Source organism: Chlamydotis macqueenii, chromosome 2, assembly GCF_036417535.1.
Source record: "Chlamydotis macqueenii isolate bChlMac1 chromosome 2, bChlMac1.mat, whole genome shotgun sequence".
NCBI lineage: Eukaryota > Metazoa > Chordata > Aves > Otidiformes > Otididae > Chlamydotis > Chlamydotis macqueenii.
Window position 1 is genome coordinate 1,504,526 of NC_141557.1, and position 13,883 is coordinate 1,518,408.

At 44.5% G+C, this 13,883-nt stretch overlaps 1 protein-coding gene across 1 annotated transcript in view; it reads left to right on the forward strand.

Annotated features, from left to right (window-relative positions):
* Nucleotides 1–1,891, forward strand: part of SNAP47 (synaptosome associated protein 47) — a 42,250-nt gene extending 40,359 nt beyond the window's left edge. Inside the window, exons 5-6 of the mRNA XM_086741690.1 lie at nucleotides 1,599–1,692; nucleotides 1,804–1,891. Coding sequence (XP_086597816.1) covers nucleotides 1,599–1,692; nucleotides 1,804–1,874 — 165 coding nt within the window. The 3' untranslated portion in view covers nucleotides 1,875–1,891. The remainder of the gene's footprint in view (nucleotides 1–1,598; nucleotides 1,693–1,803) is intronic.
* Nucleotides 1,892–13,883: the final 11,992 nt, after the last annotated feature.

Sequence of the window (13,883 nt, forward strand, 5' to 3'; positions counted from 1 at the left end):
CCACGGCTTCATAACCGTGAGCTGCAGCTGGGCAGGATGGGGGACATGGGAGGCCAAGAGCAAAGAGTATGGAGGCAGAGGTGAAAAAGTGCAAAAGGGGAAATGCATGGCCAATGGTGCTTCAGCATGACTTTGTGAGACCTCCGTCTCCAGAGGTTTTAATTCCTGTTCTTGGTAAAAGTGTTCAGTCTTTCTGCCAGCGTGAAGGTCCTCGCTGTACCAGGTTCTGCATGAAGTGGACTGATCCTTGACATTGCGGATGCCTGTGCCTTACACCTGAGTTCATCCCACCTCACTGTAGACAGATATTTGAGGCATCTACACGATAGCTAAGGTCACCTTAGGGTTATTGCATAGTCAGTGGATGGAGATTAGCAGCTCCAGAGGGCAATTCAGCCTGACTTGTCCTTTGGTCGCAGCCATCTCCATTGACTACAGAAGAGCGGAGGATGCCTGCAGTCCTAAACCTAGATCTTAGGTGAGCTAATCAGACCTGGAGCATCTAAATATTGCAGAATCAGATTTCTGAGCTAAAGCAGAGGAGCGTGGCATCACTGCAGAAAGGACAGAGGTTGCAAACGTCCCCCGAGGCATCCGGATCCAGTCAAAGTTCAGTGCATGCGGTCTTTCAAAGACTTGGCCTCAAAGTCGAAAGAGAGCTCAGAATTCTGAAAAATTAATATTTCAGGCTGATGTAATACACTCAGACTAATTCCCAGCTATTATTGCAAACGCAATATACATTTACACTCACTTTTAAGTTTCTCACTCTTATTAAAAAAATAAAAATCTATGGCCTTACTGAAATATTAAAACCACATCAAATAGGTTGAAGCTTGTTATTACTGTTATTTATACTGGCCAAAAAAAAAATCACTTCTGGTGCCTTGAATGAATCCAGCAAAGCTGCAAAGGATTGTGTATGCTCAGACTGATCAGAATAAACACTGTCATACAGCAAGTCAGAGAAAGAGTGATGGGATGGAGAGCTCAACAGGACATGAAAATAGGCTGTGCAGTTATTTCAGCCTGACTAATACACAACTGTTCCTACAATTTGATTTTTTTTTTTCTCCTGAGAGTCAAATATGTGACCTGAAATTAAAATGTACAAGTGTGCTCTCAGAATATTTATTATAGAAGAGTTTCCAAATAGAATCCGGAATTATTTTCCAAAAATTAGGTGACATTTGGATTTTAGTACTCCTTTCAAAGGCTTCATTCACCCAAAGTTGACATGATCCACAGTGATGAAACACAACTCTCTATTTCTTCTAGGATTTTAAGAAGCACGTTCATAGTGCTGATTGGTTGAAGTTTTCTGTTAAGGAAAACAGAAATATTCCAGTAAAAATTTTCAGAGTGAGGAATTTTAAATTAAAAAAAAAGTCATTTGAAAAACATGTCCTGTGTTCTCATACCCCTAGTCTGTGTACTCCCTAATTTCAAAGGTCCTAGCTCTGTAGGTTCCAGTCCCAAGTTGTGCTGCATTTCTCCTGGCCTTGCTTTTTGAAGAGATTGGGAGGGGGAAGCAATGCATCCCCTCATTATGCTGCTTCATGGACACCTGCATAGACTTGTTTGGTCCTGTCTTCCAGATGTTGCTGGGCATTGAGGTTCTTCAAACATCATCTTGGAGGTCATGGATTTGTCATATTCCAGACAGACAAGCATTTGTTCAGGTTCTTCCAGGTAACCTGGACTAACTCCAGATCTATTGTATGTACTAAGATGTGTCCCTTCACATATTTTTAAAAATTTATTTTGTTTTGTTTTATTTTATTTTATTTTAAATTCGCAAAGCAAGAAGGGGTACCATCTCCCCCCCATGGCATTCTTCGAACGCCACTCCTGTCAGCCACAGATCTCTGTGACTTTGTTTGACCTGCATTCTTTATGCATCCCATGAATTTTGATGTATTTAAAGTAACTTGGCTTGACATGAGCTGGAACACGCAGCTGAACCAGAATGTTTCAATCATCCTGCGGTTTGGAGCCGGCCGGTTTAATGTTATAACTGAGGGCGCAATATGGAATCTATTGAAAAGCCCATAATAACGTGGAGCTAAACAGATGAGAATATCATTATTTTTGTCTGAATGACCAAAAAAAAAAAAAATCTAACATACTTCATCTTGAATCAAAGGGCTGCCACTCCCAGAATATTCTGGCATCCAGTTCAGCCAGGGTGGTGGACGTATTGGAGGAGGATAGCCTGAAAAAAAGGTGGTGCCACCTTGGCAGATGGCACCAAGAGGTCCTGTTCTCCAACTGCCTTTCAGTGCGTGCAAGGAGGGGTAAAGAAAGGAGCCTGGTCCAAAAATGCCCACAGACATGAGGGCGTAAAATGAAGCGTGTTTCACATCATGCCTCAGTTATGCAAGGACTCGAGCTCCACACCGTGTCCTCTCATCGCGATTTTCTCCCCACAGTGGGTACATCGCTCACTGCCTCCACGCAGAGGATCCATCCCAGGCTGTCCCCGATGAGGGTTGTTGCCTGCACGCTGCAGCTCTGCTGCAAATCCACCTGCCTTCTCTGTTCGCTTCTTTAAACATCCCGTTTGGCCCACTTGAAGCCACAAAATGCCTTGACTGTACTTCAGCAGTTGTTTTGCTGTGCCGGTCTCTGTGCTGTGCTGGCCTGTTCTGTCCCCCAAATCTGCTTATTTGCAAGCCAGCTGGCTTGTGTCTTGGGGCACAGTTTGGCAAGAGAGTTAAAAGCATTTTATCTGTCCTGCCTGTAAAATCCATAGTCTTCCTCTCCTTCTGCACCTTGCTCGGTTGTGAGGGCAGCCAGATGAGGGAGCTGACCTGACTGCAACCTTAGCCAGGAAAAAAAAAAAAATATCTCCCATCCACACCAAGAACCTGATGCAGTGCATCTCGCAGCCACCTGAGTGTTAGTGCTGGCACGGGGAAGTTGCTAGAATTAATTTCACGGCCGAGAGGTGAACACAATCGATGAACTGATCTGCTGTGAACCTCCTGGGTTTTCCCTCCGATCCGCTGGTTACTCTAATTTACCACGTGGCTGCACAATTGCTGGAGTACCGAAATTGAGAGCATCAAAACCACAGAGATGGAGAAGGAGAAGGGGGATTGTCGCTGCTCACAGGAGCAATTTACACCAGATTCAGTGTAACATCAAACCCACACTGGAGACGTGAGAATGGGAGATGTGTATCAGCTGGCTCAAACGGTGATGGAGGAAGGTGGCTTGACAGCACGGAGCTCCCCATGGGCAGAAAAGTCAGACCACGAAGGTAAGGTTGTGGTTCCAGTTGCTACCAGTGGATTCTTCATGGGCAGATGCCCCAGCAGTAGAATGCTGACCCAGGTTAGGAAATAATTAATGGATCACTGCATGCGGCAATGACCATCAAACCATGGCTTCGGTGCATTAGCCTGTGTTTTATCGGGTGCTGCAGCAAGAGTGGAGTCCACTATGCAGGTCATCAGTTCAGCGCTATCTGCATATCTTGGCCCTGTGACTGTGCTTTTGGTATCTTTTTTTTTTACATTTTTAAACGTTATCTTGCACAGATGTTCCATGAAAGGAGTTTTCATGCTCTGCAGTTAGGATACTCAGCTCCTAACCCATCTCAGTCCACTCAGGAGAATTCATCCAGCCTGTATCCCACCCTCAACAATCTTCTTTCTCAAGGACACTGTGGTAACAAGCTGTGAACTGGGTGAGTCCTTCTGGAGATGGGAGCATTTTGTGTTCAGTTTGCTGATGCCACAGCCTCTCCCTTCGGTTTGGGATTACCTGGACCTGGAAATGCCCTCTGAAGCTCTTGGGAAAGGTAATAGCTACAAACAGCCACCACTTCACAAAGCTCTGACCTGCTGATACCCAGGTTGTCCTTGAAAAAGATGGTGAACAGGAACAGCTGAATGAATTACGCTGGCAGTGTGAGCTGCAGCCTAATACCCATTTCTGGAGATCCCTTGGGACTGGGAAGCCTTTACCTGGGGAAATGCGCAATGCACTCAATTGCCATAGGCACAGAAATTGCAATGCTTCTGGGAAGCATTGGTTCCATCATCCAAGAGGTGTCTAGTGGTCCATGTCTTGGAAGCATGTCCTGTAGTGAAGGAAGAAAAGGTACAAACCGAGGTACTTCCCGAACAGTCAGTGATGTGACACTTAATAGCAGAAACACTCTCAACCCTTTCGCTATTTTTCTTTCTGGAATCTCACAAAAGAGCAAGACACGAGAGAACCAGAAGTCCTCCCCAGAGCTGCAGCAAAACCAGAGTTTGAAGGATGTGCCAAGCTGATTTATGGTGATGCAGCAGGCTCCGCAGCCAAGTAGGAGACTTTCCATGTCAGCTCCAGGTCCCGTGCGTAACCGTACAGTTTATAGCTGGGATTCCACATATCAGGATGGGGCTCAGAAGGCCTGTGTTGTATTCCCAGATTTTCCTCATCATGGGTAGTGACAGACGAATAATTTGGCTTCACCAGAAATTGAACTGGGCTCTACACTTCCCTATGCTTCAATTTCCCCATCTGCAAACTGGGGATAATATTGCTTCATCATGGGGTTGGGATCATCTAGCATTATTACATCTGTAAATCGCTCGCTGATCCATCTGTTCTCGGTACGTTACAAGTGACCATATGGCTGTTTGTTGCCTTGGACTCAGCCCCTTGTCTCCCATTCGTCTCAGCTAACGCTATGAAAGTCATCACTTGGGTGTCCCTTTATGGTCCCTGGGGAGGAATAGGAACTTTTCGGGCCTGATTCATCTGACCCTGTTTGTGCGGTTGCTGCTGGATGAGGTGAAGGCCACAACTCATCATAGGAATCCCACCCTTGGAGTCACCGTGGGGTGGAGTTACAGCAGGTCACGACCGCTAACGAACGGGGTAAAGCTGGAACAAGGAAAGACACGCGCCTTTCTGTCTGCACATGGAGCTGGGTTTCATTTTTGCTAATAACTTCTCCTGTTCAAGAAAATACATCATTTTTACATACCCTGACAAAGCTATTCATCAGGACGCCGTTGGTTAGAGACATGTTTGCTCAGATTTTCTGGCTGATTGCCTCCCTTGATTGAAATTAATCTAGAACTGAGGAGGCCAAAAGTGATATTTTTTATTAAATCTGCTGAAATAAATGAATATTTTTTTCTTTTCTTCTAATTTCTTCATTTTTTGTTTCTTTTCATAAAAAATTCTAAAATATTTTTCTTTCCAGGAAACAACTCTTTTATTACAGTGTCAGAAGTCTGGCGTTGGCTGTCTTGTATTATTTCTTTCCAGAATAAAGGAGAAAAGCCAGTGTGTTGAGGGGCAAAAGCTTATTTTCCTTATTTCTGTCATTTAAAGTGTGAAAAAAAAACCCCAACAAATAAAATTTCATTGAAAGTAGCTTTTCACAAAAGCTTTCATACCTTAGCTTCAGAAAATACTTTCTGTTGGAGAAAAGATCTATCTAGATTTTTGACTCTTGGAACTGTAAATTATAGTCATCCAAAAAAGCCGTACTTTATAATCTCAGATATTTTTGTCCAAATAAAATGATTGATTATACCACCTCAAATCTCCCTTTGATTTATGGGTGGAGACCTGACTGAACAATGAATGCAGTGTCCCGTTTTTAAGTTCAATTCCTCCAAAATAAGCATTCTACAAAAAGTAATGACCTGAACATGACTAAATAGTATGGTATCCTCCTCATCTAATTTTAGACATGTAAAGTTAGATCTCTAAATCTGAGATATTCCTCTGGGGCTTGTCGTATGATAGAGTGATTTCTACCTATACAGGGGCCCAGGTAATTATTTCTGACTTTGAAGATCAATCCCACCTTAGGTCTAATTGAGGCATAGCTGACAGAACTTCTGTGTTTTGACAAAGATATGTTTAATAAAATCACGTATCACATCATTACCAAATCGTAAAGGAATAGTTCATTGGCATGTGCCATGTTCTTGACTCCTAGTTGATGCAGAGAAAAACAGTCAAAGAAAGACAGCTGATTGGGATGGAGGCACATTGTACTCAGAGAAAAACAATCATGAAAACTGAGAAAAAAAAACCTTTTCTATTGGTTTAAGCAATATCTTGACATTTTTTTCTGATCTGCCTCTTATATGGACATCTCCATAGGTAGGCTGAGTGATGTCTGTATGGCACCTTGCACAAGAGGACATCTGAATTCCAAGTCCATGCTTCCAGTCCTATCTGTCTGTCTGTGTATCTGATCTGGCCATATCCACACACAGCTTTCACCAGCTTTTTCTCCTTTTTTTTTTTTTTTTTTTTTTTTTAAAGTAATTTGGCTCAAGGTACTTCTTTGTAACTTTGAATATATATTTTTTTTCTTTGCTTTACATGTGTTTAAAAATAGGTGAAAAAATCCCCAGTGGTCAAAGCCAAAGACGGGGCGGGGGGAAAATTGCCCTGTTCTCAATAGGTGTTTATTAGCTCAGGTTCTCTCCGCCATTTGTTTTTATGGCAAGGTGAGAAATGATGCATTTCAGAAGCTTTGCGCCTTTTCTTCTGGCCCCCTTCAGCCCGCTGCCCCCCCTCTACTTGGACTCCTTTCCCTAATGGCTCTTCGAAATAATAACCTGTGGGCATTTGCTGTAATAAAGTACAAAGACCTTGTTCCAAATGAGTCCAACTGCAAGAGAGGAGCCAAAACCAACTCCAAATGAGATTTTTCTCACTCTGTGAGTTTGCTATACTTGGAACTGGCAAATCATAAATTGAATGGTATATGGAAAAACATGCAGCCCTAAGGATACGGGAGAATGGTTGGCATTGGGTGGGGCCATAGGACTTTTACTTTTTAGCTTACAACACACTGTGGCTCCCAGCCCTAATCTTTTTCCTCTCGTTTTCAGTTGCATTTTGCAAGCTTGACTCACCTTCAGAAGTGCTTACCCGCGTCAGAGGGGTGGAAGGGCTTTGGAGAGGATGCGCGGAGGCTAAGCGGAAGGAAGTGATACACGTGTCCTGAATTCAGGACTCTCTAGGCTCCCTTTATAAGCCATGGTCAAAGATAGGTTGTTAGAGAGGGCAGGGCAGCTCCCCTGTGTCAGGACCTGACCTGGAGTGTTCCCTGAGGAGATCAAGTAGCTCTGGGAGTCATTTCTGCGTTAGTCCAACTGGGACACCGAATTGCCTTTAGGTCAGCAATGAACCCTTCAAAACCAGCAGGACAAGTGCTGTGTGCCTCAGGACTGAGGCACTAGATGTAGTGAAAGTGCTTGAGGAAACAAGACTTGCTAGGCTGGCCTTGGATGGTGGTGTGAGCTGAAGGAAGGCAGACATGGTGCGATCTTACCCAAATTGCTTATGAGGAGGCATCCCTGCAGACAAATATTCCCAGCAAGCACTCAGGTTTCATCTCAAAAGGAGTAACCTGATTCTTCCCCTAGGAGGGCTTGAGGACCAACTAACACCCGTCCAAAGGGGACAGTTAGGGGACCAAAACCTGGGAGTAAGCTGGGGATCCAAGCTATTTGGCAATGCACACCTTTAGATTCTGTAGTGGGATGGGATGAATTGCTTTGTGGGTTTTACTCTCTCCGTAAAGTGAGAAGGAGCCTGCAGAAAGCCTGCACTAGGACATGAATGCAGGTCTAAGACCCTTAGCCAACACCATCCACGTGAGCGCACCACCATATGCAGGCTTCAGCACAAGCCTTGAGAAGTCCTCCACCATGGGAAGATATGCAAGACCACGACGTTAAGTTAGACTGGAAATCTCGTGAAAGATTTGGACAGGCCATTTTCATGGTGGTGCTGTGAAGACTTTCAGCCCTGGAACAGACATTTTTCACAATATAGATGTGTCCAGCAGCAAATACAGCCGGATCAGAATCCACCATGTTGCAGTAATGATCGCCTTGAGCAGCATATGAGTCACAAAGGAGAAGAATAAGGGGAAAGATTCAGAATAGTCACAGCTCCTTGTTTAGTCTTGCCCTCATATTTAGCACCGAGCCGCATAAAAGAATTCAGGCAATGGGAAATCGCTGTAGCTGCTCAGCGAGGACTGCATTAGATCTGGTGCAAAAGGTGGAAGTAGCGTGGTGTTCAGAACAACTTGGCGTCACTCAGCAGGACTGGTCAATGTTTATCTGAAGAAAAATGCTCACACTGTAAAGTATGTTTTCTTCAAAATAGCAATGTTCTTTGGAAAAGGGCAATTGTGGTATTTCTTTAAAAATATTTTCTATGGGGGAAAATTGAGAGGAGTGTATGTTTGTGAACTTGTTCTTGACTTAAAAGATCAGCTAATGATATTTTCAGCTAACATCTTAATTAGGTGGAAAGAGGCTTCTTTGATTAGATATTGTGAAGCAAATTTTATTTTCAACAAACCAGAAACATTTTTTTTTATTTTTCAAAAATTCCCACTTTTAAAAATTTAATTTGCCATTCAGAAGCTATGTCAAGCTAAAGCTCTTCTCAGAATATTTTTCTGCAGTTTTCAGTAGATATTTTATTTTTTTTTTCTCAGATCACAAAAAAAAAAAATAGTCAAAATTTCTGCCCAAGCGCTTCCTTAGAGATGACGGGTACCTAAATCAGGGCTCTGCATCCCACTCTAGGCTCAGATGTCCAAACCTCAGATATCACAACTCACTGACTCGTGAAGGACATGCTGATGTGAATCTAGCCAGAGCGGTTTCACAACCTGGACAGGTAGGGACTAGACCAGCTGAACACTCTTACATCTGCTTCAGTGCAAAGTTACTTGGCTTGGTTCAAGCTGTCAGGCATGGTAGTTTGCAGCAATAGCTTGCAATGGAAGGGTACAGTTCATAGCTAGATGATATGGCTTTTAAAACTGGTGCAGCTAGATTTGCAAGAGGTTCTTTGACTGTCCCCTGCATCCATATGTAGCTCTGGATTGAAATTCCATGCGCACTTTTGGTTGATGAAAAAATGTCCTTAGTTTCTTGGGAGCAACTCACTGTCATTGCTCTTGAGATCAGAGAGGCTTTGTCATAGAATCATAGAATGGTTAGAGTTGGTAGGGACCTTCAAAGGCCATCCAGTCCAACCCCCCCCCCCCGCGAGGCGCAGGGACATCTCAGACTAGATCAGGTTGCTCAGAGCCTCATCCAGCCTGGCCTTGAACATCACAGGGAACGTCATAGGGAATGGGCTTTTATTGGTCAACAAAGGTATTGCTCAAAAGTCTTCCCTCTGAACACAGAACACAGTCAAATATACTGCTTGCAGACAATGAAAATGCCCAATCGAACAAAAAGGATACATTTCAAAAAAGCTCCTGAGCCAAAACCATCCCAGTCATATAACTCCATCACTTTGAAGCTCTGTACCCCACAAAATTACCCCATAAAAAATGTCAAGCAATTTGTGGAAGCAACTTGGGAGGTTTAGGCCCCATTTGATTGTAAACACCTGCTAATATTTTTAGTAGTTTTCCTTCCATTAGTATTCCTTCTCTTTCTTTTCTCTTTCTCTGTATTTTAAAAGTTTTTTTTTCTTTTCTGGCAGCCTCAAAAGGGTGATAGAAAAAATAAACACTGAGAAAGTAAGAGAACCTTGGATAGACCGTGGAAGATGTTAAAAGGTGCGAAGTAGTCATTTGCTGCGTGTAAGAATTTTGTTAGTCCTGTATAGCTCTGATACGCTTCTTAAGTCTCACCCACTGGAACCCCAGCTATTAACAACAGCTCTCCTGCATGGGTAACTAACTACCAGGAACTTCCTAAAGCCAAAGTCATTTTGAAAAAAAAGTCTGATATGAAGTTTTAAGGAGACAATCCCATGATCACCACTAAACTGGATCTACTTCAAAAAGGTTCTGAGATATGTATCGCATTGTTCCTTAGGAACGTAGACTAGAACAGTTTTCTTCCCATCCTGTGTGGGGGAAAAAAAAAAAAAAAAAAAAAAAAAAAAGAAAGTGAAGTGAAGTGAATAAGATGTAAAAAAAGATCCTGAGAGACATCTACCAGCCTGTTGTGAGGAACGGCTGCAGACGCCAAGGTCAGTTCAGAAGGAGGGGGAGGAGTAATGCGGCTCCTGGCCAGAATTCCTCTGCAGCCTGTGGTGACGACCATGGTGGAGCAGGTTGTCCCCCTGCAGCCCATGGAGGTCCATGGAGGAGCAGAGATCCACTTGGAGCCCATGAAGGACCCCACACCGGGGAAGGTGGATGCCTGAAGGCGGCTCTGGCCCGTGGAGGGCCCACTGGGACAGCTGTTCTGGAGGGACTGCACCCCGTGGAAGAGATGACCCACGCTGGAGCAGTTCCACGAAGGACTGTCGCCCGTGGGAGGGACCCCACACTGGAGCAGGGGAGAAACGTGAGGAGTTCTTCCCCCAACCATGAAGCAGCGGCGTGAAACAACGTATGATGAACTGACCACAACCCCCATTCCCTCTTCCCCCCTGTGCTGCTCGTGGGGGGGAAGGTAGTAGAGATAATGTTAAGCTTGGGAAGAGGGAGGGGTGGAGGGAGGTTATCTTGTTCTCTGTCTCATTATCCTGCTGTTTGTAGTAATAAATGAATAGTTTTCCCCAAGTTGAGTCTGTTTTGCCCGTGACGGTAACTTTAAGGATTTCTCCCTGTCCTTATCTCAAACCTCGAGCCGTTTTTCTTACATTTTCTCTCCCTGTTCTCTCGGAGGGTGGGGGGAGTGAGAGAGAGACTGCGTAGTCTGGTCCCAATTGGGGCTGAACTATGACACATATAAACCTTTCCATAGGTGGATCCCATTCCAGCTCAGAAATCTTGAGTACGAGCTATGTTGCCCTTTGCACCATTCCTGTTTATCATGCAGGTCTTTTGTGGCCTCAAAGAGCATGGATATTCTATCAAAGGACTGTGATCTTGCTCTGCAATATCTGATGGTCTGTTTGGTGTTGCATGATTTCAGGTGAGTTGAGCTTCAGACTGATCTTCCTTCCCCTCTTCGCACCACCTCCACTGGGGTACATCTTATTTCCATTCTGTTAGTGACTCCATTCTGCTGGTGTCCTCAGGCTTTTGCTCACCTACCTAAATTTCTTCTGGCTTTCCCATATGAGACTTCTCTAGGCCGTCAAGCCCTACATGAGATTATTAGATAATTTTCAGGGTGCTCTGTTGTGATGTTCCAGCACTGCCAGCGCAAGATCCCTTTCTCCATGCTATACCTTTTTGTCAGTCTCTGGCTACCCTAGTTTCAGTTCGTTCCTGGTTGCTTGCTGCCTTGTGGGCACCGAGAGAAGATGCCTACACAAGCTCCTGTTTGGCACTGCCTTATCAAACTCTGCTGCAGAGCACTGACATTTTTTGTCTGGTACATTATCCTCAAAATTAGCCGTCAAATTTCCAGAGATTGGCTCTTGCCTGATCCTTCTGAGGGAAGATGATGGATGAATTAAATGTAACTCAGCATTAAACCTTACCTGGTCTGTGCAACCAAGTGAGTGTGAGGATCTCATGAAACTGTGGGTTCTCCTGCGGCTGAAAGGTTCTCCCAGAGCTCTCCTGTTGTTGACTTCTGTCAACTGACCATTCATCAGTGGCTCATTCCAAGCATATCGCTGTTTCCAGCTGTGAAGGATATCTTGATTTCATGATTGCCAGATCTTATATCTGCTGAACTTGTGACTTTTCCTTTATAAATGAAATCCTTTTTCTGTTCACACATAGCTCAGTCCTCTCCTGATAATAAAGGGTAAACTCCAGTAGTACTTTCTCTGCAGAAGATGGCCAGTCCTGATAGATAGGAGCTGTTTAACTACCTGCTACACCTCTTCTGTGCTTTGCTGCCTTCCCAGGAGCCTCTCAGACAACTCACGCCAGAGCACAGGCCTCAATGTGACGTTGTGGACAAACGACATCTATCAGCCACACTCTGAATGTTTTCCATTAGCAGCAGGCTGGACCATCTCCTCTCCTCGTGCTGGAGTGTCCAATGCGGTAGCGTAATTTCTCCGTGGTACTGTTTTGTGGCTGGGCTGCACAACCGCTGCCATGACCTCAGGAGAACCAAAAGAATTACTGTCCTTCAAAGCACACAGCAAGTTGTTTCTTCTCAGCAATTCTTCTTTGCTTTGTTTTCAGAGCTGCTTGGTTCACCTGACGGTCACGCTGTCTTGGTGGAAGACTGGCCAAAGCCACCGCGGTTCATACACTACGGGCATACTGAAGACCAACCACAAAGTTCTTTGCAGGCTTCCACAGTGACTTCTGCCTGCTTTCTCTCATAATTTCAATATCCTCTTAGAATGATTTCTACCCAGATTTCTTGTTATGCCTCTGTAATTAACTCGAGGTGACTCTTTTCTCCATTTTATCCAGGTCAAAGCTGGCACATCACATTTCTCTTGGCACAGCATGATCTGAAGCCAAGGTAGGATATGATGGTGTGTATGTAATTCCTTGGTTAGCTGAAGCTGAAGTAGATTTTACTCTGACCTGATCTGGCAAGTCCCAAGTCCCTCAGGCTGCACACCAAAGTTTGAAAACATTTTAGAGGCAGAGATTCAAAATTGACCACCAAAATCAATATGCCACTAAAGTTTATCACTGGAGAAAGCCAGAATTTTGACCCAACCTCATATCTCACTATGGGTTAAGGTTACTAAGGAAAAGATGAAAAATTGGGATTTTTTTTTTTTTTGTGCTTCCCTTCTGTTACACTGGTAATAGACATCAGCCATGGTTTCGTATTTGACAAAGAACTTCCCTTTTATTAATCTATTGAAACTTACCACTTAATTTTACATAGCTTTAAATCACATTGTTTTCTGTTCTTGACCTTGAGCTATCATTCCACTTAACTGTGGATGGGAAAGAATAAAGAAGGTCATCATGGGCTTTTTGGCAGAGCATGGGAAGGGGGTGAGGGGAAAGTGATTTTTTTTTAAGAGTCCTTTGCATGAGTCAGAATTTAATCTTAAAGAACATAATTGCTCCATTGCTCAATTGTGGCTTGGGGTCTTATTAGCAGAGAGGGGAAAAAAAAAAAGTGCTTCTTCACTAGTCAGCGCTCCTCCAGACTGCAGCAGCCGTGCCAACTTCTCGAGGACACACCTGCAGAGGGGAACATTAATTCCATGGTGCCTGTTTGTTATTAACACCCCACTCTGATTGTGCACCGTGCTGGATACAGAACAGCTGCATTTATGTCTCTGCGGCTGGTGCGGAGGTGGAAGGTGGGAGAGGGGAGCGAGGGATAGACATGCTTGAGAAAATCCACCGGAGCAAGTGGCACCAAACCACTGCTTACACACAGCAGTTCTTAGTACTTCATGCATGCAAAGCTGCTGATTTGAACAAAACCCGCTTGAATTATTATATTTGCTTCCGTTGCCTTCTCCAACGTGGCCCTGGAAGAGCAAAATGTGAAAGCCAATGGTCAAATGCTTCGTCCCTTCATTATTCTTCTATGGCTTGAAATGTTTGCTAAGCAAATAATACACTGTGAGAGGTATCACAATTTTCCTCTAGTTCTGGTCACTGAAGTGATGCCTCACAGTGGCCTCAAACAATCATAGAATCACAGAAAGCTTTGCGTTGGAAGGGCCTGTTAAAGCCCATCCAGTCCAACCCCCCGGCGTGGAGTAGGGACATCTCCAATCGGATCAGGTTGCTCAGAGCCCCGGCCAACCTGGCCTTGAACGTTTCCAGGGATGGGGCATCCACCACCTCTCTGGGCAACCTGGGACAGTGTTCTACCACCCTCAGTGTAAAAAATTTCTTCCATATGTCTAGTCTGAATCTCCCCTCTTTTAGTTTAAAACCATTATTCCTCGTCCTGTCACACCAGGCCCTGCCGAAGAGTCTCTCCCCACCTTCCCTGCAGCCCCCTTTGGGCACCGGGAGCCGCTCTCAGCTCTCCCCGGAGCCTCCTCTTCTCCAGGCTGAACAGCCCCAGCTCTCCCAG